Source organism: Hydra vulgaris, chromosome 02 (assembly GCF_038396675.1).
Source record: "Hydra vulgaris chromosome 02, alternate assembly HydraT2T_AEP".
Classification (NCBI taxonomy): Eukaryota; Metazoa; Cnidaria; class Hydrozoa; order Anthoathecata; family Hydridae; genus Hydra; species Hydra vulgaris.
Genome location: NC_088921.1, coordinates 57,364,441 through 57,392,435, shown reverse-complemented (window position 1 = coordinate 57,392,435; position 27,995 = coordinate 57,364,441). Strand labels below are relative to the sequence as shown.

The 27,995-nt window shown below is 30.3% G+C and overlaps 1 protein-coding gene across 1 annotated transcript; it reads left to right on the top strand.

Annotated features, from left to right (window-relative positions):
• Window positions 1–1,001: 1,001 nt before the first annotated feature.
• On the top strand, window positions 1,002–27,995 carry LOC100199101 (methylated-DNA--protein-cysteine methyltransferase). The gene is made up of 4 exons (XM_065791471.1): window positions 1,002–1,233; window positions 26,979–27,124; window positions 27,290–27,388; window positions 27,468–27,995. The coding sequence occupies exons 1-4, from the start codon at window positions 1,088–1,090 to the stop codon at window positions 27,626–27,628; spliced, it is 552 nt and encodes a 183-aa protein (XP_065647543.1). The 5' UTR covers window positions 1,002–1,087; the 3' UTR covers window positions 27,629–27,995.

The following is a 27,995-nucleotide window of genomic DNA, read 5'->3' as shown; positions in this document are numbered from 1 at the left end:
TGCAAACGGTTGTTCTATGTTCAAAGGGGCTATCAGGTAAAATATTTCAAGGCATTACTCCAAGAAAATGTGATTACTGTTCTTGCCTAATGGCTTTTACTTATCAGTTTTAACTCTGTTGAAACTGATGGGTAAAATTAAAAGTAAAAGTTGCTAAACTTAGCTATAAGTTTAGCAACTTTTGTTAAAAATCTATTTATCACACTTTTATTATAGCTAAAAGCTATGATGAAAGTGTCATTTATAAATGCCTAATACTGTGATGGTCTTGAATCCTCAATGCTGTGAAGAAATGACTGTTCTAAAAGTTCTAGGAGCTCATACAAAGTACTAAATCATGTTTTATACTGTGGCTGCTCTATTTTTATATGTTTATGTAAGTTATTAGTGCAAAAATGGTTTTTCACTTTAAGTATTGGAAGGTCAGATCTTTTTGGCCTTAATAGTGTATATATAAGGTTATATACAAGGTCAAGACCAAAGTCTTGGTCTCAAAACTCATATTTAACTGTCTTGGTATTGGTCTTGAAGCCTAAAGTCTTGGTCTTATTCTTGTTCTTGAAAGCCTAGAGTATTGGTCTTGGTCTCAAACCTCTACTGTCTTTTACTTTCTTGATTCTTACGAAAAATATCAATTCAATGAATGGGTTAGTTATTAATAACAAACCGTAGATTGGCACAACTTTTACTTTCAATGAGAGTCTTGATCCCAGTCTTGTAAAAATTTTCAAAGTCTTGTCCTTGGTCTTATTTTTTGATGTCTTGGTATTGAACTTGGTCTTGAAGCATTCAGCCTCGGTCTTGATATATATATATATATATATATATATATATATATATATATATATATATATATATATATATATATATATATATATATATATATATATGTATATATTTATATATATATATACTCACTTTTCTTCAACTATGTTTGAATAATTTTAAATAATAAATTAGTATTTGTATAATTTGATAAATAAAATAGTAAATTAGTGTTTGTATAATTTGATCTTTCACAGTTTACTAAAATAGGAATTAAAAAAAAGAGGAAAATGTTCTCATGAAAAAATAACCTGATTACAAAATGCCCATGAAATTCAAAACATTTAAATGTGCAACACTGAATTTGTGGAAAATAAACACGCCTATTGGACACATAGAAATTACTTGTTGTGAAAGCGGATTACATTCAGTCATACAAACAACTGTTGCATTACCACCTGATCTTAGGTAAAAATTTTTTTAATTATTTTCTTTATTACATATTTATTATTTATTATCAAAAAATAATATCCAGTATTTTTTTCTTCCTATTCTTAGGGCTTATTCTCCATGGTATCATGGTGAATAAAGTCCTAAGAGTATGACTAGCGGCATCATTAGAAAGAGTGATACACTTTTTTTTTTATAAATTGACTGAGTGTTAGGGTTAGGGCATATGAAGGAGTTCTGCTGTTAAAAGCGTTTTACTACTGAATCTTTATCTTTATTTTTTTTTATCTTTTATACATGTCACTTTTTTATAATTGCAATGAAGTAGTATCTAGCAGCACATTGTTAGACACAACATCATAATAATTGTTTGATCGCTTAATATTTGTTGTTTGCATTTGATTGCAATTTTTTTTTCACTACAGTTTCTCATTCATCTTGGTGATCTTCAATAAAGTATGTACATAGGTATGAGGAGAGGTTACCCCAAAACATACAAATGCCTATAGGGGCTATTCAAGGAAAATAATTTGGGCAGCTGTATACCCCCCCCCCCTTCCTTGTGCTGCTGCTTGCCTTAAGGAAATTTGCCGGAAACATTGCTGAATATTGGCATTTTTTCGCTTAAAAACAATATAAGCTGTAAAGAGTGTCTCAATTTCTGATTTTGGGCAGCTCTCAAATGTTGCCAAAATATATTCAATGCTGTCAAAAGGGTCTAGAATACCCCCTGGCGTACAAGGTGTTTGAGAAAGCAAGTATGCACTTGATTTGACTCATTGCAATCTCTTATTTTCTATCTCTTTTAAAACTTGATTTTTTTTGTTTACATAAGCAATGAATTCACAACTTTAAAAAATCAATATTATGTTATGTAACAGAAAAATGTTGAAATAACTGAAAGTTTTTTTTTTTTTTAATTTTTAGGTTAGGGAACAGACAAGGGGGGAGATCCTAAATCACTGAATTTTAATGTGTATGTACTTGATGGGTGCCTCCTTATCTTTAATAATCTCTTATTAAATTTTTTTTAACTATAAAAAATTTTTCTTTTTCTTTATAGTTTTAAACTATTAACTCAATAACATTACACTTTTAACAGTTAATAGTTAAGTTAACAGTTAAATATTATAACATTTAACTGTTATAATATTCCTGTTTTTTTTTTGTTTTTTTGTTATAAAGTGTAATTCATATTTAATGTCAGGTTTTTTTCGTAGTAGAAGTTTACAAAAGAAAAAAAAGAGGAACTATTAGATAATTATAAAATAAAAAATTTGGTCTAAATATTTTTTTCTAAAAAATAAAAAATAAAAATAATAATATTTACTATAAGTTTAATGAGTTTAATGAGTGTTGCTCTAAAATGATAGATTTTGATGTCTTCATAAAGTTTAAAGAATTAATGCTACTAAAGATTTTCTTTTTTTAATTTTCTATTCTTATTGCATTTCTATTCACGCTGTGATATTGTTATTTCATTCATTTTGTTCTTAAATTTACAATAATGAATTCAAAACTTTTCCTTTGTTGTCTATGCCAAACAGAAACCCTCATTCTAATTTAAACTGAATAGCATAAACCGATCAAAATCTATTTATAAAAAATATTTCACAAGTCAAGTAAACAACTTATCATGTCCTACTTAAATTCTTGTGATAAGCAAGTACTCATACTACAAGTGTAGCAAGCTTTGTTTATATTGCTTAGAATTCCTGAGTATTTTGTTTATTTGTATCAGGGAGTCCCAAAAAGGACTCCGGATTTAAAAGTCAAAAAAAGATTACTTCATTCTAGTTTTTGGTATCCAGGAGCTCTAAAAATATAAATAAGTTTATGGACTACTGATAGAAAAAAAATAAGGACTTTTAGGTTGGAAGAACAATCATTTTTTGAACACGGAGTCCGTAGGTATAATGGCAACTAGGACTCCGGGACTCCAGGCTTAAAAACAATAAGTTTCAAGTCATTAAATCTCATGAATTTTTTTCTTATAGCAGATCATAATTCAACAAACATGTTTAATGCTTCCGGACAATACTGACTTAGAAAAAGTAGAGATGTAAAGCCGGAGTCCTTTTGGGACTCCGCATCCCTGATTTGTATGTTTCAAATAAAAGGAGTTGTTGCCCTTGCTTTATTAATTAAACATTAGTGACATTCCACTACAGTATAAATATTTTTATTGGACGATGCTGCATTAATATATTTAAAATTATGATTTTTAAATTTTGTGTGGATAAAAAGTATTTTCACTTGTAGTTGATGAAAACAATCAAAGTTGGGTGACAGGAATAATGTTGAAAAATGAATTCCAAAACAGTTTAAAAAGGCCTAATGTCGCTAAAAAAAGGAAGTGTCGCAAAAGAATTTAATGAATAGTGTCGAAAACAAAAAAAAGGAATAGTGTCGCAAATAGTAGAGTCTGAATAGTGTTGAAAACATAAAAAGGAATTGTGTTGCAAATTAATTTAATGAATAGTGTCGAAAACAAAAAAAAGGAATAGTGTTGCAAATAATAAAAAGAATAGCGTTAAAAATAGTAAAATCAGAATAGTATTGAAAACATAAAAACGCAATAGTGTTGCAAATTGTAAAAACGGAATAATGTCGCAAGTAGTAAAACCGGAATATTGTCACAAATAGTAAAAACAGAATAGTGTCGCAAATAATAAAATTTGAATAATGTCGCAAACAGTAAAAACAGAATAGTGTTGCAAATAGTAAAAACGGAATTGTAATCAGAGAGAATTAGCAAAAAATAGGGTCTCAAGTTTAAAACTATTTAAATGTAAAACATGTAAATATATAATTAAAACTATTTAAATGTAAAACATTGTTGTTTTTGAAACAGTTTTTTAATTTCTATATTTTTACTGATTAGATAAATATTATAATGTTTATACAATTAATTTAAAAAGCAATTATTTATTCATTGAGAAGATAACAGATAATTATAATTACAGGGGTTTTGGCTTTTTGAAAAATACAAATTCTTATTTTATATGAGGTATAGGCATAAATGATGACATTTTTTAGTTTGAATTAACTTTTAAAATTTCCAAGACCAACTTATCATCGATGAATTTTCCTCAATAATGTTTTTCTTAACCCTGCTTTTTTTAAAAGACTTGAGCAAATGGGCCATTCCAACATGGGCCAAGGGGCTATCCCCCCTTAATTTTTTGATGATTTTTTTTTGTTTGTTTAAATAGAGTAGTTTTAAGTATTAATTTTTTTGGTAGTCTTTGGTATGTTTTGTTGGTCCTTTGCCTCCCCTTTGCTACTAAAATGTCATGCACATGAATTACCAAAAGAAAAATATGTGGTTCTTTTTAAGGTAAAATAAAGTTTCACATTTCCATGAACTTGTTCATGGAAATATGAAACTTTATTTTACCTTAAAAAGAAAACCAAAAGTGCTAAAAAAAAACATTTCTTTTAAATTGAACGCTCTTTAAGGGCGGATCCAGACCATGTAGAAAGGTGAGGGAGCGATTTTTAGATTTTTAAGATTTCATGGATCCAGACTTGCCCTTGATGCACTTAGAATCTAGGTAATTCACTTTTTGCAGTTTTTACATTGTTTACCCAAAATTCTGATACAAAAAGGTCATCTTTAATTCATCATAGTCACTGGGTAAAAAGTGACGCTAGTCTTCGCATCCTAATATTTTTGCTTTAATAAACCCATTGCTGGTAGCAAAACTATTGTTATGATTATACTCTTATACAAATCTGGAGTAAAAGTTTATGATATTGAACATTACTTTCGTTGCTGCACAAAATGTATCTGTATTTCACTTTCTTCATATCGTAAAATTTTACAAAATCCAAAATAGAAAAACTGTAAATTCAAATTTCAGAAATTAGCAGCTTAACAAAAATGCAAAATAAAAGTGCATTAGAATCCCTTTAAGTCGGACTCTCAAGGTTAATAGATATATAGTCCGATGTAACAAATGGTAAAACAAAAAAATTGTCAAATTATTTGAAGATAAAGGATAATACCTGAAATTCATTTGCAACACTAATCCATTTTTTTGTTTTCGACACTATTCCTTAAATTCATTAGCGACACTATTTCGTTTTTTTGTTTTTGACACTAATCCTTAAATGCATTTGCGACACTATTTCATTTTTTTGTTTTTGACGCAAATCCTTATATTCATTTGCGACACTATGCCATTTTTTTGTTTTTGGCACTATTCTCGAAATTCATTTGCAACACTATTCCATTTTTTTGTTTTTAACAATATTCATTAAACTCCTTTGCGACATTCCTTTTTCTATTTTCAACACTATTCATTAAATTTATTTACGACATAATTCCTTTTTCTGTTATTCGACAATTAATAATGTGACAACTTGCGACACTATTCCTTTTTCACATTTTTGACAATCAAATTTGCGACAAAAGTTTGCAACAATTAAAATTTTGTGACACTATTCCATCACACCTCAAAGTTCATGAAATTTTAAAATATTTGGTTGTATATGACCTTTTGAGATTACAGTGTTGAGTTGATTACAGTGGCAAATCATCAAAGCATTAAATTTGCCAGCAATTTTTGTTTTTCTATAGGTATATTTTACTATAAATCGGTAAGCAAATCTGATTTTTTTAATGTTATTCTCTTCTCTAACTTAAAGATTAATCAATTAAATACAAAACAGAACCTTATTTTAACGCTGAATAACAAATTGTTGTTATGTAACTTTTTTTTTTTTCACAGTTTTTTTCTTATTATTAATATTCTGATTCACTTCCAACAAGGCTGCAAGCAACCACAAGTAAGTCGGGAGTTATTAGAAAATAAAGAAAGGAAGAGAAAGAGTTAAAGAGCAAGGAAACAGTTCACAAATGACTTAAAATGTTGTAAGTTGTATGAGTCAGGAAAACATGAAGATGGAACATGAACATGAGAGTTCCAAATAGTTAAAGTGCAGGGGAAAAAACTAGGCGAAAAATGTTTTTAGAGCATGCAGGAACAGATACAGTAAAAGGATAAGACTTTGCTGAATGACAAGTCAAATGGAATAAGTTTTATTTAATCGAACTAGAGATGATTTGAGCAATGAGCTCTTTGTTTTCCACTGGACATCTGTCCTTTTATCTCACTCTGCTCAACTCTTTTTAACTTACTTTTCATCCCTAAGGCGTTCACTGCTCGGTGCAGCTTCACTAAAATGCTTTGCATTTACAACAAAAATTTATTTTCCACGTGGACTGCGGAGCAACGACTATATTCCTGACTACCACATGGATGCTAGGTAAACTTATTTACCTAACAAAACCTACAAAGAAGATAACCTACAACATCAACAAACACATGCTTATGCACATACACCTCACATTCTGAATTAACACTTTATTTTTCTCTTTTTTTAATTTATTTTTATTTTCTTCTATAATTATTCTTTATAACATATTTTTATTAATAAATATTCACTGTATACGACACAAAGTCAGCCATGCTATACATACAGTCTGTTCAACTGACTAGAAGCTACCTGCTAACTGTTTTAGAAAACCAATAATTCCACTCCACTTCAGATACTCCTGTTAACATTCCTGTTAACAGTCACATGACATTTTCACAGTTACTCTTATAACTTATACATAATTCCATATAATCTTAGATTATTAGTTGTAAAATATATATACAGATTATTAGTTTGTTAAATAAATACACAAGTAATTGTTACTATGTTGGTGTAATTCTATTTAAATTTTGTAGATTATTAAGTTGCAACAGTTTGTTATTGTAAAATACATGTTATATAAAATATGTTACACCAGTTTTAATGACTTTCAACCAATTTCATATGAACAGCTCATACCATCAAGACATTCTATTACAGTAGACACACACAAATACACTGCATTGACTGTCTACATTGCATACACATCTATAAGACTCAAAACAGTTCATAAATCTTACTGACACTCGTGATACTGCAACAAAACACTGCACTTATCGACACTCATGTCAACAAAGTGACTTACAATTGTATGCAAGCTGTACTTAGCCCCATTAAGTGTCCCCTGGTCCCAGTGTCAATTCAGAAGTCTGTGGCAATCGTCCTGACAGGGTACTCTGAGAATAGTCCTTTTGGGATAACACAATGAGATACCTTGACGAGATACCCTGGTGTATACCCAGAGTGGAACTTCTTTTGGGATACCTGTCTCGGGCGAAAGTTGGAGGTCTTCTTGTGTTCATACTGTATCATTGGGCACGAATCCATACTGTACTTGAGACGTCAATGACACACTTAAATCGATAATGTATGTTTACCACCCTAATAATACAGACCACAGGATAACAACTTATAAAACGAATAGTTTTGCTCCGTCACTGATACTGTCTACACATCACACTTACGCTTGACACTAACAACAATTTAGTAAAACAACAGTAAATGACTCTTATGTATCTCGACTATTGTTTATTGTTATTGTTTATCTTTACAACATTATACTTATCATTTTTTAGTAATTTTCTACTTTGAGGCTCTTTGTTTTCCACTGGACATCTGTCCTTTTGTACTTTTATCTCACTCTGCTCAACTCTTTTTAACTTCACTAAAATGCTTTGCATTTACAACAAAAATGTTTTTAATTGTTTAAAAAAGAAATTAATTGGTCTAGGGTCTGTTTCATACAATGGTTTCTTTAATTTAAAGTCTTTTGTTTTACATTTATTAAAAACAATATTATTTTAAAGCATTTTTGAACGAAAATTTTTGTTGCTTTAAACAAAAATTTAAAACATTTTTGTTCATTTGACTAACTTATAACAGGTTAAAAAATATAATTTAAATTCAAATAAGTTTTATTTAAAAAAAAAAAATGTTTCTTGCTGATAAACTTCAATAAGTTGAGTTATTTAAATTTATTTCATTTTCTAAATATCCTTTTTGTATTATAACAAATAGAACATATCTGTATTATAAGTATATATTACATTTTTTTTGTAAAAAAGTGTCACATAAGTATTATATGACTTTTTTTTTTGTATTAGTTACTTTTTTGTATGTATAATGCCAAAAACTAGTTCTGTTATTTGGGATTATTTTGAAAAAGAACCAGTTTATAAAGATGTTGGAGTAGTTGTCAATACAATTAGCAAAAAGTGCTGAAAAATTTTCAAACATGCTAAGAGTTCAACAACTAATATGAGATACCACTAAAAAATAACTCATTCATTTTTGTATAAACTATTAGTTGAAAAAGAATGAGGAAATTCAGTTGATTGAAATAAGGGAGAGGAGAATAATTCTACAGAGACATAAGATAGGCTCTAACAAATATTTTTTTATGGGTACCATTTTAATTAAACAGCTCAATTGAAAAGTTATTTATTACTCATCAGCAAAAAAAGAATTATTTAAGAAGTTTCAGTTTGCTTAAGTAGTCCCAACTCAAAAAATATTGAAAAACAAAAGACAAAACAGTATCTAAGTCACAAAATAATATAGTTTCTTTACTTTCAAATACAAAAGTCAGTTCAAAAAAAAAAAAACAGCTGGTTATCTATCTTATTATCACAAAGTTCTTGTTTCATGAATCTCTACCTTTTAGTAAAGTTTTAATGATTTATAGTTTTGCTCCAATATATCATGGGTAACTTGCTAAGTGCAAGTTACCCATGATATATTGGAATATGTAGGCAGTTAGATGAAAAGTGGACAAGTAAGCCAAAAGATGTAAATTGTATAGGATTCATCACTGACTGCTGGACTTCTAGAGCTGTAGATTCATTCTCAAAATTTAAGCATATTGCTAATGATTACACTTTAAGAAAGTTTGTTATTTGCTGTGAAGAGTGTTTAGGATGCCATGCTGCCCAACATATTGCTAATGGAATAGACAAAATGATTGAGTCAGTTGTTGGCTTGTAAGCAAAACTAAAATTAATGATTATTTATGCTGTTAGCAACATGATAAAAATGGTGACGCTTTCAAAGCATGTAATTTGAGTTATGATGAAAGGAATAATACTTGTTTAGATTAATTTTTTTAAATGTTATACAATAATAATAATGTATACAATCCCAACCCTGGAAAAGTTGTTTCAGAAGCATGCGCAAAAGATTTTCATAGACCAATTGATTTTTGTGTTGCATGTCACATGTCAAAGACATTAGAATCGGTGATATGTCTTTAATTGAAGAAGAAATGTTAGTTGTTTTTTTTTTTTTCATAAAGCGTGTCACCAGAAGCAACACAAACATTTTAACTTGGTGGAAAGACAATTCAAAGGTTTTTCCCATCTTGGCTAAAATTTCCAGATCCATATTTTGCCAATATTGTAACTTGTAGTAGGGAAAACTTTAGCACTTATACAATAAGACAATTGGTGTTTTGCAATGACACCTTTGAGAATATTAAAATGAAAAATTGGAAATTAAACGATCCTGTGAATGTAAAAGGAGAAGTGATAATTTTCATTTTTTTACAATAGACAACTATATTTATGTGTTTCAGTATTATTTTGTTTACTTTCAAGAATATACAAATATGTTTTGCAACCTTGTCTATGTGTTTTAATTTTCAATATTCATTTGTTTGCTTTCAAAAATATTTGTATCTATTTTGCAGTATTTTTTAATTTATGCAAGTTAATGGAGTTTAATGGCTGCTAAAATAAATTAATGACTGTTAAGGAAAAAGTACAGTTTATAAGTTTTAACGGAACAGATTTAAACTGAAATTTAATTAATTTTTTTTAATGTAACACAAGTTAGCAGTTTTTAATGAACCACCTTACGCCCATGCTTATGGTAAACTTTGTTACAATCATTATGCCATTAAATAATCATAGTTTTATAAAAATGTTTAGTAGCATCTCAGAAGTCATTGTTAGATTTTTATTTTTAAAGGTTGATCTTGGCGCTGCTTATTTAAACGATAAAGCTGGCGCAGTAATGGTACGTTAAGAAAAGATGCAAAGTTTAAAACAATCACAGAACCATTACACTTTGGCAGTATACCATATTACAGTGTTATGAATAACAGCAGCAGTTCTGCAAAAACAATGGGTATAAAGGAATTGTTTCTCATAAAAATAGTACATAAAGGTAAATAAACATTTTTTTCTTAACTTAAACATCAAGCGAATAAACTGCAGTTTTATTAATCAGGAAAATCGTTAGTCGTAATACATAACAATAAATTGGCATAACAACATGACTATGAACTCTTAGGTGCTTAATACACAGAAGGGGATGTTTATTAATTTTCGGAAAATTTTTCTTTCCACACTAAGCTTAAGACCTCGTTTATTAATCTTTTAATTGAATTAAGTATTAATTTTAATATTAATAGTTAATTCAATCAACTTTACTTGTTATCATCAAAAAAACAACATCTCACAACCAAAATAAAAACAGAAAATTTATATATTTTACAGTTACTGATAAGAATAAAAACTTTCAGTGTAATCAAGCTTTAAAAATCGTTGACCTTAAAAAAATATCATTTCGATTTGTCTAAAACTAGATTTTGTTTATTTCTTGCCATAGTATAAAACTTATATAAGCATTCTAAATCCTATTAAAATTATGATAAAACAGCTGTTAAAAAAAGTGCATTTGATCACAATAGATCTGGACTAAAATTCCCATCCCCCTTTTATTCCTCTGCCCCCCCCCCCCTCTTCTTTGTATTAAGCATGGAAGAGTAGGGAGACAGGAATTATTTGCCTTTGCTTTTACTCTTGGAGGTCTGTAGCCCTGACAACAAAGTTTTTTGTAAATATTAAAGTCTTAAAGGGATCCTAATGTGCCAAGAGAAAACTGTATTCATATTAAAGAGAGTGATAAAAAAAATATTTGGGCAGAATTTTTTTAAGTAAAACAAAATAATAATGTATACCAAGAAAAATAAGCTTTGTTGTTTTACCTGAAGCTCGTCGTCTCCATGTTAGTTAGTTCCTCAAAGTCTTTAAAATATATGCCGCAATTCTACAGACTTTATAATTTATTCAAGCGCGTTTAATTCCAAAGAGTTTTAGTAAATGAAGTCATTGTACAATTTCTATAAGAAATCTAAAAATTCCTTCTTTTTTTTTTTTTTTTTTTTTTAAAGTTTATAGAGTTTTTTTTTATAGTTATAGATTACTAAAGGATTTGTTTAGTTACTTATTATTATATAAAAGTTTTTTTTCACCATAAATTACTGTAGAATTTCTTTAGTTATTTTATTTTCTAAATTTCGCAAAGTTCCACATTAAAAGTATGAATAAAATATTTCAAATACTTCATGCTCGTCTATTGCTATAAATTATTTTTGTGTGTTATTTATTGTTGTTAAATGATTATTATCCTTGTTAAGATTCTGTTAAAAAATTTATTTTGTACTATTTAACTCTGCTGCAAGCCGCTGACAGTGGCTTTTGATTTTTTTTAATTAGAAGTGTATAAGTATTTAGCTAAGCAATTACAAATGTCTTTTGAAGAAAAACATTTTTATACATTAAATTAGTTTTGTTTTAGACTTAATGCTTTAGTTACTATTTATAAAAACAATGGTTTTAAGCACTTTGCATTTCTTATTGTTCAATGATGCGTGTTAAAAAACTTATTTAATTAAAAAGTTCATTTGTTTATCTTTCTACTGATATAAAGTTTGTTATGCTTTTAAAGAGATTTACCATTCAAATTTTAATTAGTTGTGCCATCCAAATTTTATTTCAAAAAATGTGTGCTCGCAGCGAAAAGATTTTTGTTAAAATGGCTGGTAGTAAAAGAGTTAACCTTATGAAAGTTTAATTAACAGTATTTGTTTGCCAAACTTTTCATCGGGTACAAATATTCTTGAAATATTTATTTAATCATGCGAGAATATATTTAATGAAATTTAATTTGTAAAGCATGTATTGCTCATTTTATTTTATTTTTTAAAATTGAACAATTATTGGTCAATATTGCAAAAAAGTGTGGCATTATCGAGTCAATTTTAAAATTGAAATCCTTTAATGAAAAACTTTTTATTGTTAATTTTGGTAGTTTTTTTATTAGTATTTTTAAGAGACAGGTTTTAATGTAAAATACTTGCCAAATATGACAAATTGGGAAATATAAAATATAAATTATTTTTTGAGCATGCGCTGCAACACATTGACAATTTTAATTGCTATCTGTCTTCAATTATTGTCATAAAACGTTGTTATTGGTTTTAAACGTTGTTATTGGTTATTAATAAAAAGCTGTCTGTAAATTTGTTAAGTGTAAAATCTATAAATATTTTCTAAAAAATTAAGAATTCTGCAAATATCTCTAATAAATGATGACATTTACCAAAATTCTTTATTAATTAAAAGTTTAGGAATTTGTAAAATGTCATTTCGATAGGAGAACAAAAATGTCATAGTGATAAACAGCTTAAAAAAGTGATAAACTATAAAAAAAGTTCACATTGTTTACAAAAAAAAAAAAAAAGATTCAGAATATATAATAAAGGTGATCAAAGTCTTTTTTGAATAATTATTATATTTAAAAGAATGTTTATATTTATTACATCTTAACTTGAAAATCTTAATTTTTTAGATTCTTGCGCTCTATGAAAAAACATTCTTTTGTTTAGCTTTCTAAAAGATTTATAGGAAAGTCATACAATTGATAATAAATGTTTATTTAAAAAAATAAAACAGAAACAAATAAGGTTGATTCAGGAAAAAAATATCTTCAATGACTTCATTTACTAAAACTCTTTGGAATTAAACGCGCTTGAATAAATTATAAAGTCTGTAGATTGAGGCGCATATTTTAAAGACTTTAAGGAACTGGCTAACATGGAGATGGCAAGCTTCGAGTAAAACAACAAAGTTTATTTTTCTTGGTATACCTTTATTATTTTGTTTTACTTAAAAAAATTCTGCCTAAACATTTTTTTTTATCATTCTCTTTAATTTGAACAAAACTTGTTCAAATTAAAGGGATTCCTTTAAAAAATATGAATTTAGCTGAACTTTTTATCTTGCATTAATTATTGAAAAAATTTTCTTGGGGCACTTCTGGGGCCCCAAAAAATGTTTTTTTACTATTCATTTTGGCAACAATTTTAATCCAAAAATTTAATATTACTTTTAGCTGGTACCAAATATCAATTTGTATAACAAGCAAAAACAGTAGCCCCCTTTTTATCTCTTTAAAAAAAACCTAAAAAAATTTTTTTGAATTTTTTTGTTAAAAATAAATTTTTTTAATATTAAATATTTAAAAAAAAAAAAATTAATTTTATAAAAAAAAAATTTTTTCCTTGTAAATGCTATGAGCCAACTAGCCTCGTGAAAATTTTGCCAACTTACCCCAAAGCCTTTTTTCAATAAACAGTCTATAGATCCTGAAAAATGGCAACTATTAAAAAAAATCTGGCTGAAAATAGTAAACCAATTGTGGCTGGAATTTTTTAAATAATTTTTTTTTTTACATACAACTATTTTCTTTGTAAAGTAAATTTTCATTGTGAAGTAAAATGGAATGTTCCAAAAGTTCCGTTTTTGTTCAAAAAACACATAAACCCCAATATCTCCCATATGCATGCGCGAATTCTAACAATAGTACAGTGAATGATGAAATGGTCAATTAGGAAGGGTCTGTAATTTTTGGCACTTTCTGATGAAGAACTTGAAAATACAAATGCAGAAGGCAGCATTAGAATCATCTGTAAAAATAGTACTTTTAATTAATAGTGCAGTCCCTGAAATAGATCATTGCTCTGATGTTGCTACTGTTAATCATGCTCTACACAGGGTAATTGAGCTGGGGATCATTATTCCTAAGTTTAGTGTCCCATTCATTATCTAGAGCTGGGAATTGCAGACTCATTAAATAAACGATGCTTATTTAATGAATCTGCAATTAATGCAATTTGCAAAAAAAACCTGTACAGATGTGTTTATCTCTTTGAAAAAGCAATGCTAAGATAGTGATTGTTGTTATGACTTTGTTGGTGTGAAATGTGAAAGGTACAGTCGCCCATCAGTGAAATGTTGGACAGAACATCAAGTAGCTAGTTTTAACACAAACAACCATAATTTGGGAGTTTTAATCAGTTTTTACAACCAGCAAATAGCTGACCAATATGTTTCGATGAAAAAAATCAAATTTAAGCTTAAAGGCGTGAAAAAAAATGCGTCACGCTAGTATATTTCTATTCAACACAGCAAAGTAAAATATTCTTATTATCCAACAATTAAGTAATATTTTAAAAAATACCATTTTGATTCTATCTTCACTAATAATAATATACCCATTTACTTTGAAAATGTCAAAGAAACTGGAAAAACTGTTACCATGAATGCTCTTTAGTCATGAACAGAGGTATTTCTTAATACCTCTAGTATGTTTTCCAAATTAAAACATGTAGACGTTGATTTATTTGTAGAAAGATAAACTAGACAAGGTAACTACATAACATTCTTCAAAGGTAACTTGGATAATGCTCTTCAAAAAGTTGCTAATAAAATTCTCAACGCTATTTTCAATTTAATTTACAAATAACACTCCAAGACCGCCTTGATCCGGTATTTAATGATCCTATTTTTCAGCCAATAGGAGTTCTGCTTTATTCACAATTCTACCAGATGTTAAAAATATCTTATGGAAAATGTTATGTATAGTGCAAAAACATCCTGCATATCATAAAGTTAAAAAGTTTCAATGCCAACTTATAATTCAGAATCGGAAAGTGTGTTCTCATTTTTGTTGCACATTTTCTCCAAAGATCAGCAACAGTTTCCTTATAAAGTGTTAAAAACCATTCTCTGTTTTCGTTGTGTAAGAAGTTTTTTACAATACATTTTATGATCACGCTATTAAAATTATTTTCAAACCAATAGCCAAACACCCATTATCCAATAGCAAGAATTTTGCGTAAGGTTTTATTTATCAAATTGATGCTCCTAACGTTGCTAAATGTTTGATAACCAGAATAATATAGAGTTGTAAGGATGTTGAGTGGAATGTTGCTTTTATTAACAATTGTTTAAGTATAGTTTTTAAAAAATGATTGCTAAAATAACAGTGTTATTTTACTTTAACAACGGACAAATAAATCATACTAAGTATTTTTCGTATTTTCTATATTGATAAATTTCAAAGAATATTTTTGAAACATTTAAAAATTATGACCTCATTAAATTTGTTACTCCCTCAAACTGAGGAGGGTTTAAAGTTTATATGGTCATAATTTTTAAACACATAGTGACTATTCTATGAAATTAAAAATTTTTTGATAAATACTAATACACCTTATTTGATCAGAAAATAACACGTAAAAATTTTGATATCTGGAATCAAATTGTGTGCGTAAAATCAAAATAAACTTACATTCAAACGATTTTCTCAGTAAACATCAAACTGACTTTTAAGATTTTTTTTTTAATATTATTTATTCTAAGATTATAGACCCAATGGGTTTATATATAAATAATAAATTGAAGCAATATTCTAGATTAAGAAATTTGCATGCTTCTGGAACAAAGAAGGAATTGGTTGCTCGTGTATTTTCTGTATGTATCTATATTTGGTTGTTGATGTATTTTATAGAAATTTTTATTGTGCCTTTACCAACTGCTTCTGAAGAAGTTGATGAACTCAAAGACGAATATCAAAAACAAATTTTAATTAACGATATTAAATTGAGTGATCCGTTTATCTTAACAGATAGTTGATCGCCTAAAGAAGATATAATTTTAAATATTGGCCAATGGTTTTGTTTCCATATATTAACTATCTGATGTTTAACCCATTTGAAATAGGTAGCAATGACCTAAATGATTATAAAAATTCAAAAGCTTTCAGTTTTGAATAACACAATTTGGCTTCAAAAATTGGCATATCGCTGCATAAGTGAAGAAAGTCCATTTTGTACAATAAAAGGTGAATGCAGGCAATCATGATGTATTAATGACACATACCATAAACTGTGGTTAATTATGGAAAAAGAAAATGCAAAAATCCGATCTTGTCGCTGAACATGTATGGCATATACTCTCGAGTCCTTAATACTTTTTTTTTGGGGGGGGGGGTATTTATTAAAATGGGTGGGGGAAATTTCCCATCCAACTTAAGCTTATTAAGACCCCCTTCCTTCCTCAAAACTAAAAAAAAAATCAGTGAAAATTTGAAAATAATTATTTCAGTTACCGATAAAAACAAAAACTTTCAGTGTAAACAGGCTTTAAAAAATGTTAACCTATTAGGCTAGGTAAATAAAAAAAAGTAATTGCTTTTACTCAGTGTTTTTGGAGTTATTGGTCAACTTTAAAGGAATAAAAACTTTTTATTCACTTAAAGCTGAACAATTACATAGCAATTTTGGAGTAAATTGCTTAACTTTAATTAAAGTATTTGTCTTTTTTTATTCACCCGGCCTAATAAATCTCGATTTGTCAAAAATCAGCTTTTGATTAATTTCTCACCAAGGTATAAAATTCATATCAGCATATTCAATCCTATTGAAATTATGGTAAAACAGCTGGTAGAAAATACGTGTTTGACCGCAAGCCACACTAGAATTAAATAGTTTTGTGTGTGTTTTGTAAAAAAATTAGTTTGGATCATAGCCATCTGTACTAACAGGCCTCGTAAACAGGAATATAGAGTCCTGGGGCCAACAATATTTTAAAGTTATTTTGTTTAATAATAGCAAAGCAATGTCTTTACTAATTTTTAATTAAAGTACAACTATCTAGTTTATAGATACAAAAAATATCTAAAAAATATTGCGTGACAAACTGTAATGATAATTACAATAAAGAAAATAAAGAAAAAGTTTTTTGGCTTCCTCATGAAAAAGAATAATAAACTTGTTGGGTTAATGCTATACCATGAGACAATATACCTGACAGTCCAGATACAGTTGTTTGCGAAAGACACTTTCCATCTAGATATCCAGCAGTAACTAAATTTGGCCATAAATGGCCTTGTGATCCTCCATCACTTTTTACATGTATTAAAACCTAGTTTAATACCTACTCTTTCACCGCCATTAAGAACAACTTTTTAAGCATCTTCATCTGTCTGGAACATGCCCAAAAAATTTGATATATTTTTAGTTGCTGATAAAATTACATCCTTTAGCTCATTACATCAGAAGTTACAAAATAAAGAAATTGATTTTGGGTCAATTAATGTAAACTGGTATTTAGCTGGTGAACAGTTGCTGATCATTCAGTCAACAGACTTAAAAGAAAACTCTTTAATTGTCAAATTTATGCTTAAGATCAAGAATAATCTTACTTTTGAGGGATACTTTTGTGGGATTAAACATAAAATTGAATCTCTATCTGAAAACAGGATTTTTATAATCAATTCTTGCTCAAATTTACAAGAAGCTATTAGTTTTTTAAAAACTTAACAAAATCCAATAAAATAGTAAATCTTTTGCAGCACATCCATTATATGAGTTCTATTACAGTTGGAAAAAAAATACACCACAGAAACTATTGTACAAGCGTTTGAATACTTTGCAATTTTAAGATCATTATATGGAAGATTAAGGGAAGATTATGAACTTCCAAGTATTTCTCTTCTAACAAAGCTAACTTCAAAACTGGATTCTGCAATGGATGATACAGAGTTTTTAAACTATTCATTTTCAAGTTTTTTCAAAACTTGAAAATGAAATGCAGAAAAAGTGTTTACTATTGATTAACAAAGTATACATCAAATCATCTCTTACTTGCCATGCTGGCTCATTCTTTGGAAAAGCAGCAAATAAACCAGACTCTTTAGCAACTACTGTTTTAAGTTTTATACTAGTTTCACTTTATGGAGGACTGCAATATCTTTGCAGAAATTTCCCCATTTGTGAGCTTGGTTTTAAATTTCTGTTTGAAGAAACTCAATTTGTTTTAGAGGGAATAAAGAGTGCTGGAGGGATACTGGTTGCTATAATATGTGATAATAATCGTGTAAATCAAGCACTATTTAAATTGTTTGAATGTGTTGATCTATGGTTGACCAAGGACAATATGTTTTTGTTATATGACTTTATGCGTCTACTTAAATCTGTTTGTAACAACTGGGTCACAGAAAAAAGCCAAAAGTTACGTTATGAATATAATGGGGAAACTAAATATGCATGTTGGTCTAATATCTTAAGTTTGTTCAGACTCAAAGAAAATAATATTGTAAAATTGTCTAAACTTACAAGTGTGTGGCTGTTGCACCAAAACCTATTGAAAGACAAAAGGTGTGTGCTTGCCTACAAGTCTTTTGTGATGAAACTGTAACTGCTTTAAAATCTAACATAAATATAAAAGAAGCAGATGACACCATAACTTTTATTGAAATACTTGTGAAGTTTTGGGAAATTGTCAATACAAAAGGAGTGTATGCTGATATTTGATATTGAGATCTATATAGAGCAGTTATATCAACTTCAGAAGATGCTAGACTATCATTTTTACCTAGTCTTGCAACAATGGCAGCACAAACGACTAGCAAGTCATTTGTGCTGCCATTGTTGCAAGACTAAGTGAAATGAAGTTAAAGAGCAAGAATAAGCTAAATTTTATTATGAAGAATTCGACAATTATACTGCTAAAATTAATCGTGGAGGTTTGAAAATACCAAATGACAATGTTTGTCAGTGGACCATATTTTCTTATATTTTATTTCATGAAATTGTTAATAATGTCTGTAAATAAAGTCACCTTGCAATATTTTAATGTTAATATCAGAGTCTTTTAACTTTAATACAGAAAAGAAACATGCTATTTCACTTTCAAACATTTTTTTTTAAAACTATGTTAATTTATATGCACCAAGGTCATCTAAAGAGTCACAACAAAAGATCTTAAAGCTTTCAAAGTAAATCTATTGTGCGTGTGTTTTTTACTTATGATAACTCTATTGTTACTTATATTTTCTGTTTGTTTAGTGATTTTGGTAAAAAATTTAGTATTTTAATCTGTATCTAAAATATATGAAATGTTTTGAAAACTTTGTTACAAATTTTGTTGTTACTAAATATATTCAATTTATGGTTTTTTCGAAACTTAAACATTTTATTAATTTGAACTTTTTATTAATTTAAACTTAAACATTTTATTAATGCGGTAGTGGTGTAGTGGTAGAGCGCTCACTTCAAAAGCGAGCGTGGTAGAGCTCTCGCTTCAAAAGCGAGAGGTTCCGAGTTCAATCCCGCCACGTTCCTGGTAGTACCGCGCTCAACTTGTTTTTCTGCGCAGCGACCTTGTTCGTCAAGTTTCGTGTTTCGGAGTTATAAAGTTGAGAGAGAGTTATAAACTTAATTAAGTAGCCTCCTTGTCTGTAGTGGCCTTCTGGGCCTTGGGGAGGTGAATTAACAAAACAAAAACAAAAATTTTTTAAATATACTATATAATATTTTTTTTGACGCCTGATTGTGTGATTTTGTAAAAGATTTTGCATCTTTTAGCTGAGAAAAGTTTTGTTTTTGTAGGTAAAGTTTTATAGCTAAAGAATGTTTTTTTTATCTTAGTAGTAAGCTTGTTATGAATAAATAGGTTTTAATTATTAAGTAAAATAAATAGATTAGTTGTAGTTCACTCACACTAAATAAAAACGCTTTTTTACAAGCAAATGTTCATGCTACACATAACTTTTTCTTAGTTGTTGTTTTTATTGGCCCCCAGCCCCAGGCTCCGATTTGCACGTTTACGAGGCTTGTTGGTATAGACAGCCATGGTTTGGATTGATAAATTGAAATTTTTTTAAAAATATACTTATGTTGTAACATGGCGTCAGATTGGAAGTTTTTAGAAGAAAAAATACTCTCTCGTTCCCTCCCTCCTCCTCCTCCTCCCCCTCTACCTCCCCCCCCCCCACTTCCCTTTTTTTATTAGATTAAAAACCCTGTTTATCAGATCTCAACTAAATTTCCAACCCCCTCTTTTAATTCCATCCAGTTTCTTAAAGAACTTAGGAAACAATAAAGGAGGATAACAAGTTCTTTTTCAAACCTTCATGTACATTACATTCTTGTTTTTTCCACTTAAAAAGTTTATAATGCCTATTTGAATGACTGCACAGTTATCTCTTTCCATTGGGTTGGATTTAATAGTAACGTCACGATCATTTCACAATCGCCTAAGTCATTTTTTCATGTTATGAGAAATAAATAAAAAACAGAAGAAAAAAATTTGCTTATTTTTCTCTGACATCACAAAAAAAAATAAACTTTTTCCTAATTGGTTTAAGATATTATCTTAAACCAACTTATTTTTGTTTTTTATTACTGTGATGTAAGAGAAAAAATAGCAATTTTTTAAAATTTATTTCTTATAACATGAAAAATGACTTGGGCGGTTGTGAAATGACCCTGACTATATAGATTAATACTAAGTTTTTACAAATATTTAAAAAGCTTTTTATCGAATAGTCAGATTTATACCACCACAATTAGAGCTCTCGCCGCACAGTATGATAAAAGTTTAAGTTGGAAAGGTGTATTAAGTTGAGAATAGTAAAAAATATATTTTACTAGCTCGTTCTTACGCTTAGGGAAAAAAAAGAGGAGGGGTTTTAGGGGCTTTTTTGTTCCAAGGCTCTAATCAACGTTTTTTCAAAGTATTTTTATTTGGCATAAGTATAAACATATACAGTATCGGACAAAACGAGTGCAACCAAATAATGCTAATTTAGTTTCTTTATATAAAAGTGATGCATTTTTTCAATTTAGAGAAATAACTATGAAACTGTTTAGAGACAAAGTTCTTCAAGTTTTATTCATCACAAAGTTCATTATTTGTACACGATAATTAATAAATTAATCAAAAGTATTAAAAAAAATTGATTTCCTTCTGGACAAAACAAGTGCAACTCGACAAAATGTTGACCAACCTGTATTTCACTATCAATATTTCGTGGCGAATCCTTTGTTGTCGATCACAGCCTTGCATTTTCGAGGCATAGATTCGATCAGGTAATCAATGAAACTTTGTGGAATCGCTGCCCAGGCCTTTTGGATTTTTTCAAACAGTTGATCCTTATTACAAACACCTTCACGATTAATTCTGCGGTTGACGATCTCCCACAGGTTCTCGATAGGGTTGAGATCTGGAGATTAAAGCGGCCAATCCATCACCGATAGGTGGTTGTCTTGAAACCATTGCTTGACTACTTTTGCAGTGTGCTTCGGATCGTTGTCTTGCTGAAATACCCATTTTATTGGCATATTTCCATTCAGCATGAGGTAAAATAACATCTTTCAGGATATTTTTATACATGAAACGGTCCACTATTCCATCGTTTCGATGTATTGGACCTAGAACGTTAGCAGAAAAACACCCCCAGACCATTACATTCCCTCCACCATGCTTCATTGTCTTATGGCAGTAACGTAAATTGAGGTCTTTTCCGGCCGGTCGACGTACACGGCAAATGCCATCGCTCCCAATGATGTTGAACTTCGATTCATCACTGAACAGGACAGTTCGCCATTTCTGCACATTCCAGTCAATATGAGATGTAGCAAACAGGAGTCTTTTCTTTTTTTTTTTTTTTTTTTTTTTTTAAAAAAAACATCTTCGCTTCCAATAAGGCTGCAAGCAGCCACTAATTAAAGTTGGAAGTTACTGTAAGAGAAAAGATGAAGGTCGTAGAGCAAGATAACGATTGACAGACGATTTAAAAGATTGCAAATTATATGAATCAGGAAAGCAAGATGAAGGAAGCGAATTCCTAAGAACTGATGTTCGAGGAAAAAAACTAGACGAATAAGCGTTTTTGGAGCACTTAGGAACAGTCACAGAAAAAGGATGACACTTAATTGAATGACGAGTAACACGAGAATGAATTTTAGTAGATGGCACAAGAGACGCTAGCTCTTTAGAGCAGTGCCCATTATAGTATTTGTAGAAAAGAGAAAGAGAAGCAACATTACGACGATGTGATAATGGTTGGAGGTTGGCTGCAAGAGCAGGTCCAACTATGTTTACAATGCGTTTTTGCACCTTGTCTAAAAGAGAAAGGACATCATTAGAAGATCCGCCCCAGATATGGCAACAGTATTCCATACAAGGCCGGATTTGAGATTTATAGAGATAGAGAATAGAATCCAGAGTAAGAAAGTGGCGAGCTCGATAAAGAGATGCAACCTTAGCAGATGCTAATTTTGCAACCGATTTGATATATGGTTTCCAAGAAAGATTGGAAGTAAGAGTTAATCCTAGAAGATGAAGAGTAGGTGACTCATCGAGTACATCACCGTTCATAAATATAGGAAGATCTAAATTATTGCGATAACGATTGGCTGAAAAAAATTGAGTTTTATCAGAATTAAAGTTCACCAGCCACTGTGAGCCCCATGCTGTAGCAGAAGTGAGATCCTTTTCAAGCTCAAATGCCCCCTCCAGGCAATCAGAGGGTGTTGGTTTCTTATCACGACAAGAATAAATGGTAGTATCATCAGCAAACAATGCCACCTTAGATGTGAGAATATCTGGAAGATCGTTAATATAAATTAAAAAGAGTATAGGGCCAAGGATAGAACCTTGAGGAACCCCTGAAGTTACAGAATAAGAAGAAGAGTGATGTCCATCGAGGACAACTTTTATGCTACGATTGGAAAGGAAGGATTCAATGATCTTAAAGATGTTGCCGGATACACCATAAGAAGAAAGCTTATGGAGAAGACCAGCATGCCAAACTTTATCAAACGCTTTTGAAATGTCAAGAGCGATGGCCTTAACCTCTCCACCTTCATCTAATGCACGATAAAACCTGTAGATTATTACTGTTAGCAAATCAGCTGTAGAACGAGAAGATCGAAATCCATATTGATGGTCAGAAAGCAAGTTATTAGATTCGAGATGAGAAATTAGGTGTTTGTTAATTAAAGATTCAAAAACCTTGCTTATGATAGGAAGAAGACTTATGGGACGGTAGTTAGACGAATCAGATCGCTCCCCAGAATTTTTGAAGATAGGGATAATAGATGCGGCTTTCCAGCAGGCTGGAAAACAAGACTCTGATAAGCACTTGTTGAATAGTTTTGAGAGTATAGACGACAGCTCCGGAGAACACTTCTGCAAGACAATAACAGGTATGTTGTCTGGGCCACAAGCTGTAGAAGAGTCTAGGCAGGAGATCACTTTAGATACAGATGCTGGAGTGATATGAATGTCAAGCAATGGATCAACCTGTTTGTTGGCAATATCAGGTAGAACGCAATTAGTGGAATCAAGAGATGATATTGATGAAAAGTTTTTAGCAAACAGTTCGGCTTTGTCTTTAGGTGAGGTGACAAAGTCTGAACCATACAAGAGAGGTGGAATTATAGATTTGCCCTTATTATTGATATTATTAAAGATTCTCCAGAAGTCACGAGAGCCTAATTTTTGAGATGAGATACGAGATTTCATGACCTGAGAATAGCGGGTTTTGGTGTTAGACAAAACCATTTTACAGTTGTTTCTAGCAGTAATAAACAGACGTCTGTTTTCTGGAGAATTGTTTTGCTGATAAATATGGAAGTAACGGTTTCGATTGGCAATCGCAGCAGCACAGTGTGAGGAAAACCATGGAGGAGAGTGAGGCTTGACCTGGAATTGTCGAGAGGGAATAAAAGATTCCATGCCAGCCTGAATCCACGAAGTTATGTAAGAAGCACATTTGTCGACAGGAAGTAGAAAGATTTCTACCCAAGGGCCATCACGAAGAAAATCACGGAAAGAATCCCAGTCAGCTTTACTGTAGTTGTAAGAGGTTCGATAATAGGGGGATTCAGGTGATGAAGAAGAATGAGATATTAGTTTTAAAGAGATCAAACTGTGATCAGAAGCACCTTAGGGTGAATGTGGAGAAACTGAGCACTGACTAGGATCAGAAACAAGACATAAGTCAAGTAGAGAAGGTAAATGATTAGGGTTGTCAGGAAAGCGAGTTGGAAAGTTGACTATTTGAGTTAGGGATTGAGAAAGGCAAAAGTTGTGGGCTTTAATGCCTGCAGAGTCACTGACACTAGAGCCAAGCCATTCAGAGTGGTGAGCATTAAAGTCACCGACAACAACTATATTAGCTGATGGATAAAGAGAGAGGGCTTGGTCAATATGATCAGAAATAACATCAAAAAGAGTGCAGTCTTGAGATGAAGGAGAGCGATATAGAACAAAGAGAAAGGCAATAGAGTGAAGTGGTGCTAAACGAAAGCACATGAAAGAATAGTCTGTGGATTCAAACCTAGTTTCACGACAAACAGGTGAATTCTTACGAATGTAAATGCCCAGGCCAAGCATGTGACTATTGGAGTCTTTATGAATCAGAGGAAGATAACCATCAACACTAAGATCACACGATTCTTCTGGTTTTTTAGTGAAATCAGCAGTTTCTTTGCAGGGCATCGAGAAAACAATCCGGCTTCAACAGCAAGTCGTCTGATTGTTCGGTCCGATACAGGCAGCTCTAATTGCTTTTGTATCTCAACTGATGATATCCAGGGATCCTTCTTGACGGATCTGACGATCATAGAATCCTCTCTAGAAGTGGTGGAACGCGGTCTTTCACCTTTGTTATCTGCTGCCAATTTCCTCGTAGAACGATATTTGGAACATAGTCTTGGTACGGTCCTTTTTTTTCACGCGATATTTATTACAAATACTTTTTTGTGACATTCCACTTACGTAATCGCCAATAATTTTATTTCTTAGTTCCAATCCAAGACTGTCGGGAGCCATTTTTGCACTTGAAGTCATAAAAATAATAAAAATAAATAATCACGCTTCTCAAGGCTTACCATGTCACATTTACCTTTGGATGATACAATAATGCTCTGTGGAACACAACGTCTTGGTTGGATGTGGACTGTATTGATGTAATGAAGCACTTGTTGTATTTCACTTCTTGTATTGATGTTCTTCGATAAAACACTTTGATAAAACTCACTTCGACTGTCTTGATAATACTGACTGATTGACTTCCATATACTGACTGAATTACATGTCGATTTACGTGTGTCTTATATAGTAAAATGAACCTGTGTGAACCTGTTCTGGAAGATTCTAGATGCTTCTTTTCAATGCTTCTGGAAGCTTCTGGATGCGTCTGAATGTTTCTGGATATTTCTGGATGCTTCCAGATGCTTCTTCTGGAAGCTTCTGCTTGCTTCTGGAAACTTCTGTATACTTCCTTTAATTAATAAAAAACTTCCGTGACGTTGACACGGACCAGACTTAAGAAAATGAAACAAACCAAACAAGTTGCACTTGTTTTGTCCGCTGCAAAATGGCACTTGTCAACGAAATTCTGACTGTGTGCTGTCACCTGACAGCTGATTGCTCATGTCATGGCATGCTATGACTCCAGACTCCTGAACTGTTTGCTGTGGTAGTATAGTTCGTTTCGTTTTGAAGACATGTAAAATTAGGAACACTCTTTAGCATTGTTCGATATTGGTTGCAAATGTTTTGTCCAATACTGTAAGTTTTTAGTGTTTGCTTTATGTCCAGAAGTTAGCATCTGGTGGCTAGCTTCTATCTCAAACACAAAAAAATGCTACATGCTCCCCTGAATTTAACAATAAAATATTGTATTTTCAATGAATAAAGTTGACCTTAAAAATTAGAAAATCGTTTGGCAAACAATTATATTTGCAACGAATATTTTTCAAGCAGTACAAATTTTTAGAAAAATGATTTATAAAAAGAAAAAACAACCAAATTAATCATTGACGCACTACTTTCAGAAACTACCTATAAACTGAAACAATCATTTTCAAATGTCTTCGATATTTTTGAACACAATTAATTGTTTTTAACAGAAGCAAAATCGCTACCTAGTCTTTATCAGTTTAAACTATTTAAAGTCCTTTTAAATGATCAATGTTGTTAGTATTAGTTTTTATTTTAATATCAACGAAATCTTGAAAAGTATGCCATGATATATTAACATAAATCATGATATATTAGGAACCATCCATAAAGTACGTACGCAGGTATGGGGGGGTTCCCAAATTCGTACGAGCGCGTACAAGGGGGGGGGGGGGGTGTTAAAGACAGTGAGTACGTACGCGATTTGACTATCTCTCCTAAACTTGATTTTTTTTTTTAAAACATTAAATTTCTTGTGCGTAATAAATCAGAATTGTGTCTTAATTGGGCAGTGTGCAATTGTATGAAAGTCAACCAAAAAGAGTGCAAAACTTTATCAATAATTGGTAACCACTCAGACCAAATCATTAGTTAGTAACCACTCACACTAAATTGCAATACCTTTCCCAATACTTCTTTTTTTTTCTTTTCCCAATACAATATTTATTAGTCAGCGGTTGCAAGTACTTAGATCTTTTAGCTTTTAATCTTTTATCCTTGCGTTAAAAAGAAACTCTAGCTACTACATAAACACTAAAAACTATTTAAAGTTAATACAATTAAACTTAAATTAACTCACGTAAAATTAAAAAGCTAATTGACAGCAAATGTAAATAAACTCAAAATATTCATTCTTCAAAAAATTCTATCAGATTCCTTTTATGCAATAACTAAAAAATTAACCCTATCTACGAGCAGAAATTCTGGCAGATCTCCATTTAATATCAATGCTAATACCACCATATCAAAAATGCGTGATCAAAAAACTTTTAGTACAAAGATACGTGTTGTGTGATGGAATAATGATAGCGATTTATATCTGCCGAGTAACATTGTGCGTTGTCCATCAAACATTAAAAAAAAAGTTTAGCAGTGTAAATAAATATTTATTAATCAAATAAAAGTATTTTCAGTAATTTTATTTATAATGAAGTTAGAGCTCTTTTTTTTCTTTAGCGTAAAGGTTTCTCTACTTCATGGATGCATCATGGATGTATCAGCACTTGTTAAAGAGGTTTTGAATTGGTTTACTGTTTATTTTGAACATCCGAAAGCTACTTCAAGACTTTGCATACCAATTATATGTAGTGCAGTTTTAAAAAGTGATATATGATAATTTTTCATTGTTTTAAACGTTTTATTGTCGTTTATTTGAAGTTTCTTTGATGTTTTTTTTTAACGACCACATTTGAAAAAACACTAGTGTTTTTTAATTGTGGTCAAAGCTTAAATTTTCAACTTTTTATAATCAATTTTTTCTTTGACAGGCGATTTCAGAAAAAAAGCTTTGTTACATTTAGCTTCAGAAATTCAAGCCGGTGAAACTGTAAGTTATAAAAAACTTGCGGAGTTAATTGGAAATCAAGGTATAAGTTCATGGCATTTTTCTAATTAATTTTTTTGTTTTTAAATAAACTTTTTTTTATTTGGCATACATATTTGTAGGAGCAGTTCGAGCAGTTGGTTCTGCTATGTCAAATAATCCAATAAGCATTATTATTCCTTGCCATCGTGTTATAAAATCAAATGGTGATGTTGGAAAATATGCTGGTGGATTTAAAAATGACGTAAAGAAATGGTTGTTAGAGTTTGAGAGAGACTCTTAAAAAAAAACTGAGATAGTAAAACAGTTAAACGTGTTAACTTTTGAATAGTTTTTTGTTATATTATTAACAAAATTTAGATTTGAATCACCTGAAATTTTATATTCCTTTTTTTGTGGACAAAACAAGATAAACAAATCAAAACGATGCATTTTTTATTAAATATTTTTGTCTTTAATTAATTTACCGTATTCTTTTGTTTTCACTTTAATTATAGTCAAGACAAGAAAATTTAATGTGGGCCACGTGTCAATAAATGATAGTCAGATATTTTTTAACTATTGTCATTTTAGACGTGGTATTTATTAAGAAATTTATAGAGATTATTGTACACATGATTCTTTATATTTTAAAAATTTTATCTTGTAGC

Excerpts from the sequence above, each read along its gene's own strand:
- LOC100199101 (XM_065791471.1), top strand. The coding sequence starts at position 1,088 with ATGCCCATGAAATTCAAAACATTTAAATGTGCAACACTGAATTTGTGG. Across the intron at positions 1,234-26,978 it reads GCATTACCACCTGATCTTAG|CGTAAAGGTTTCTCTACTTC; the intron begins GTAAAAATTTTT and ends TTTTTTCTTTAG. Across the intron at positions 27,125-27,289 it reads ATGTAGTGCAGTTTTAAAAA|GCGATTTCAGAAAAAAAGCT; the intron begins GTGATATATGAT and ends TTTCTTTGACAG.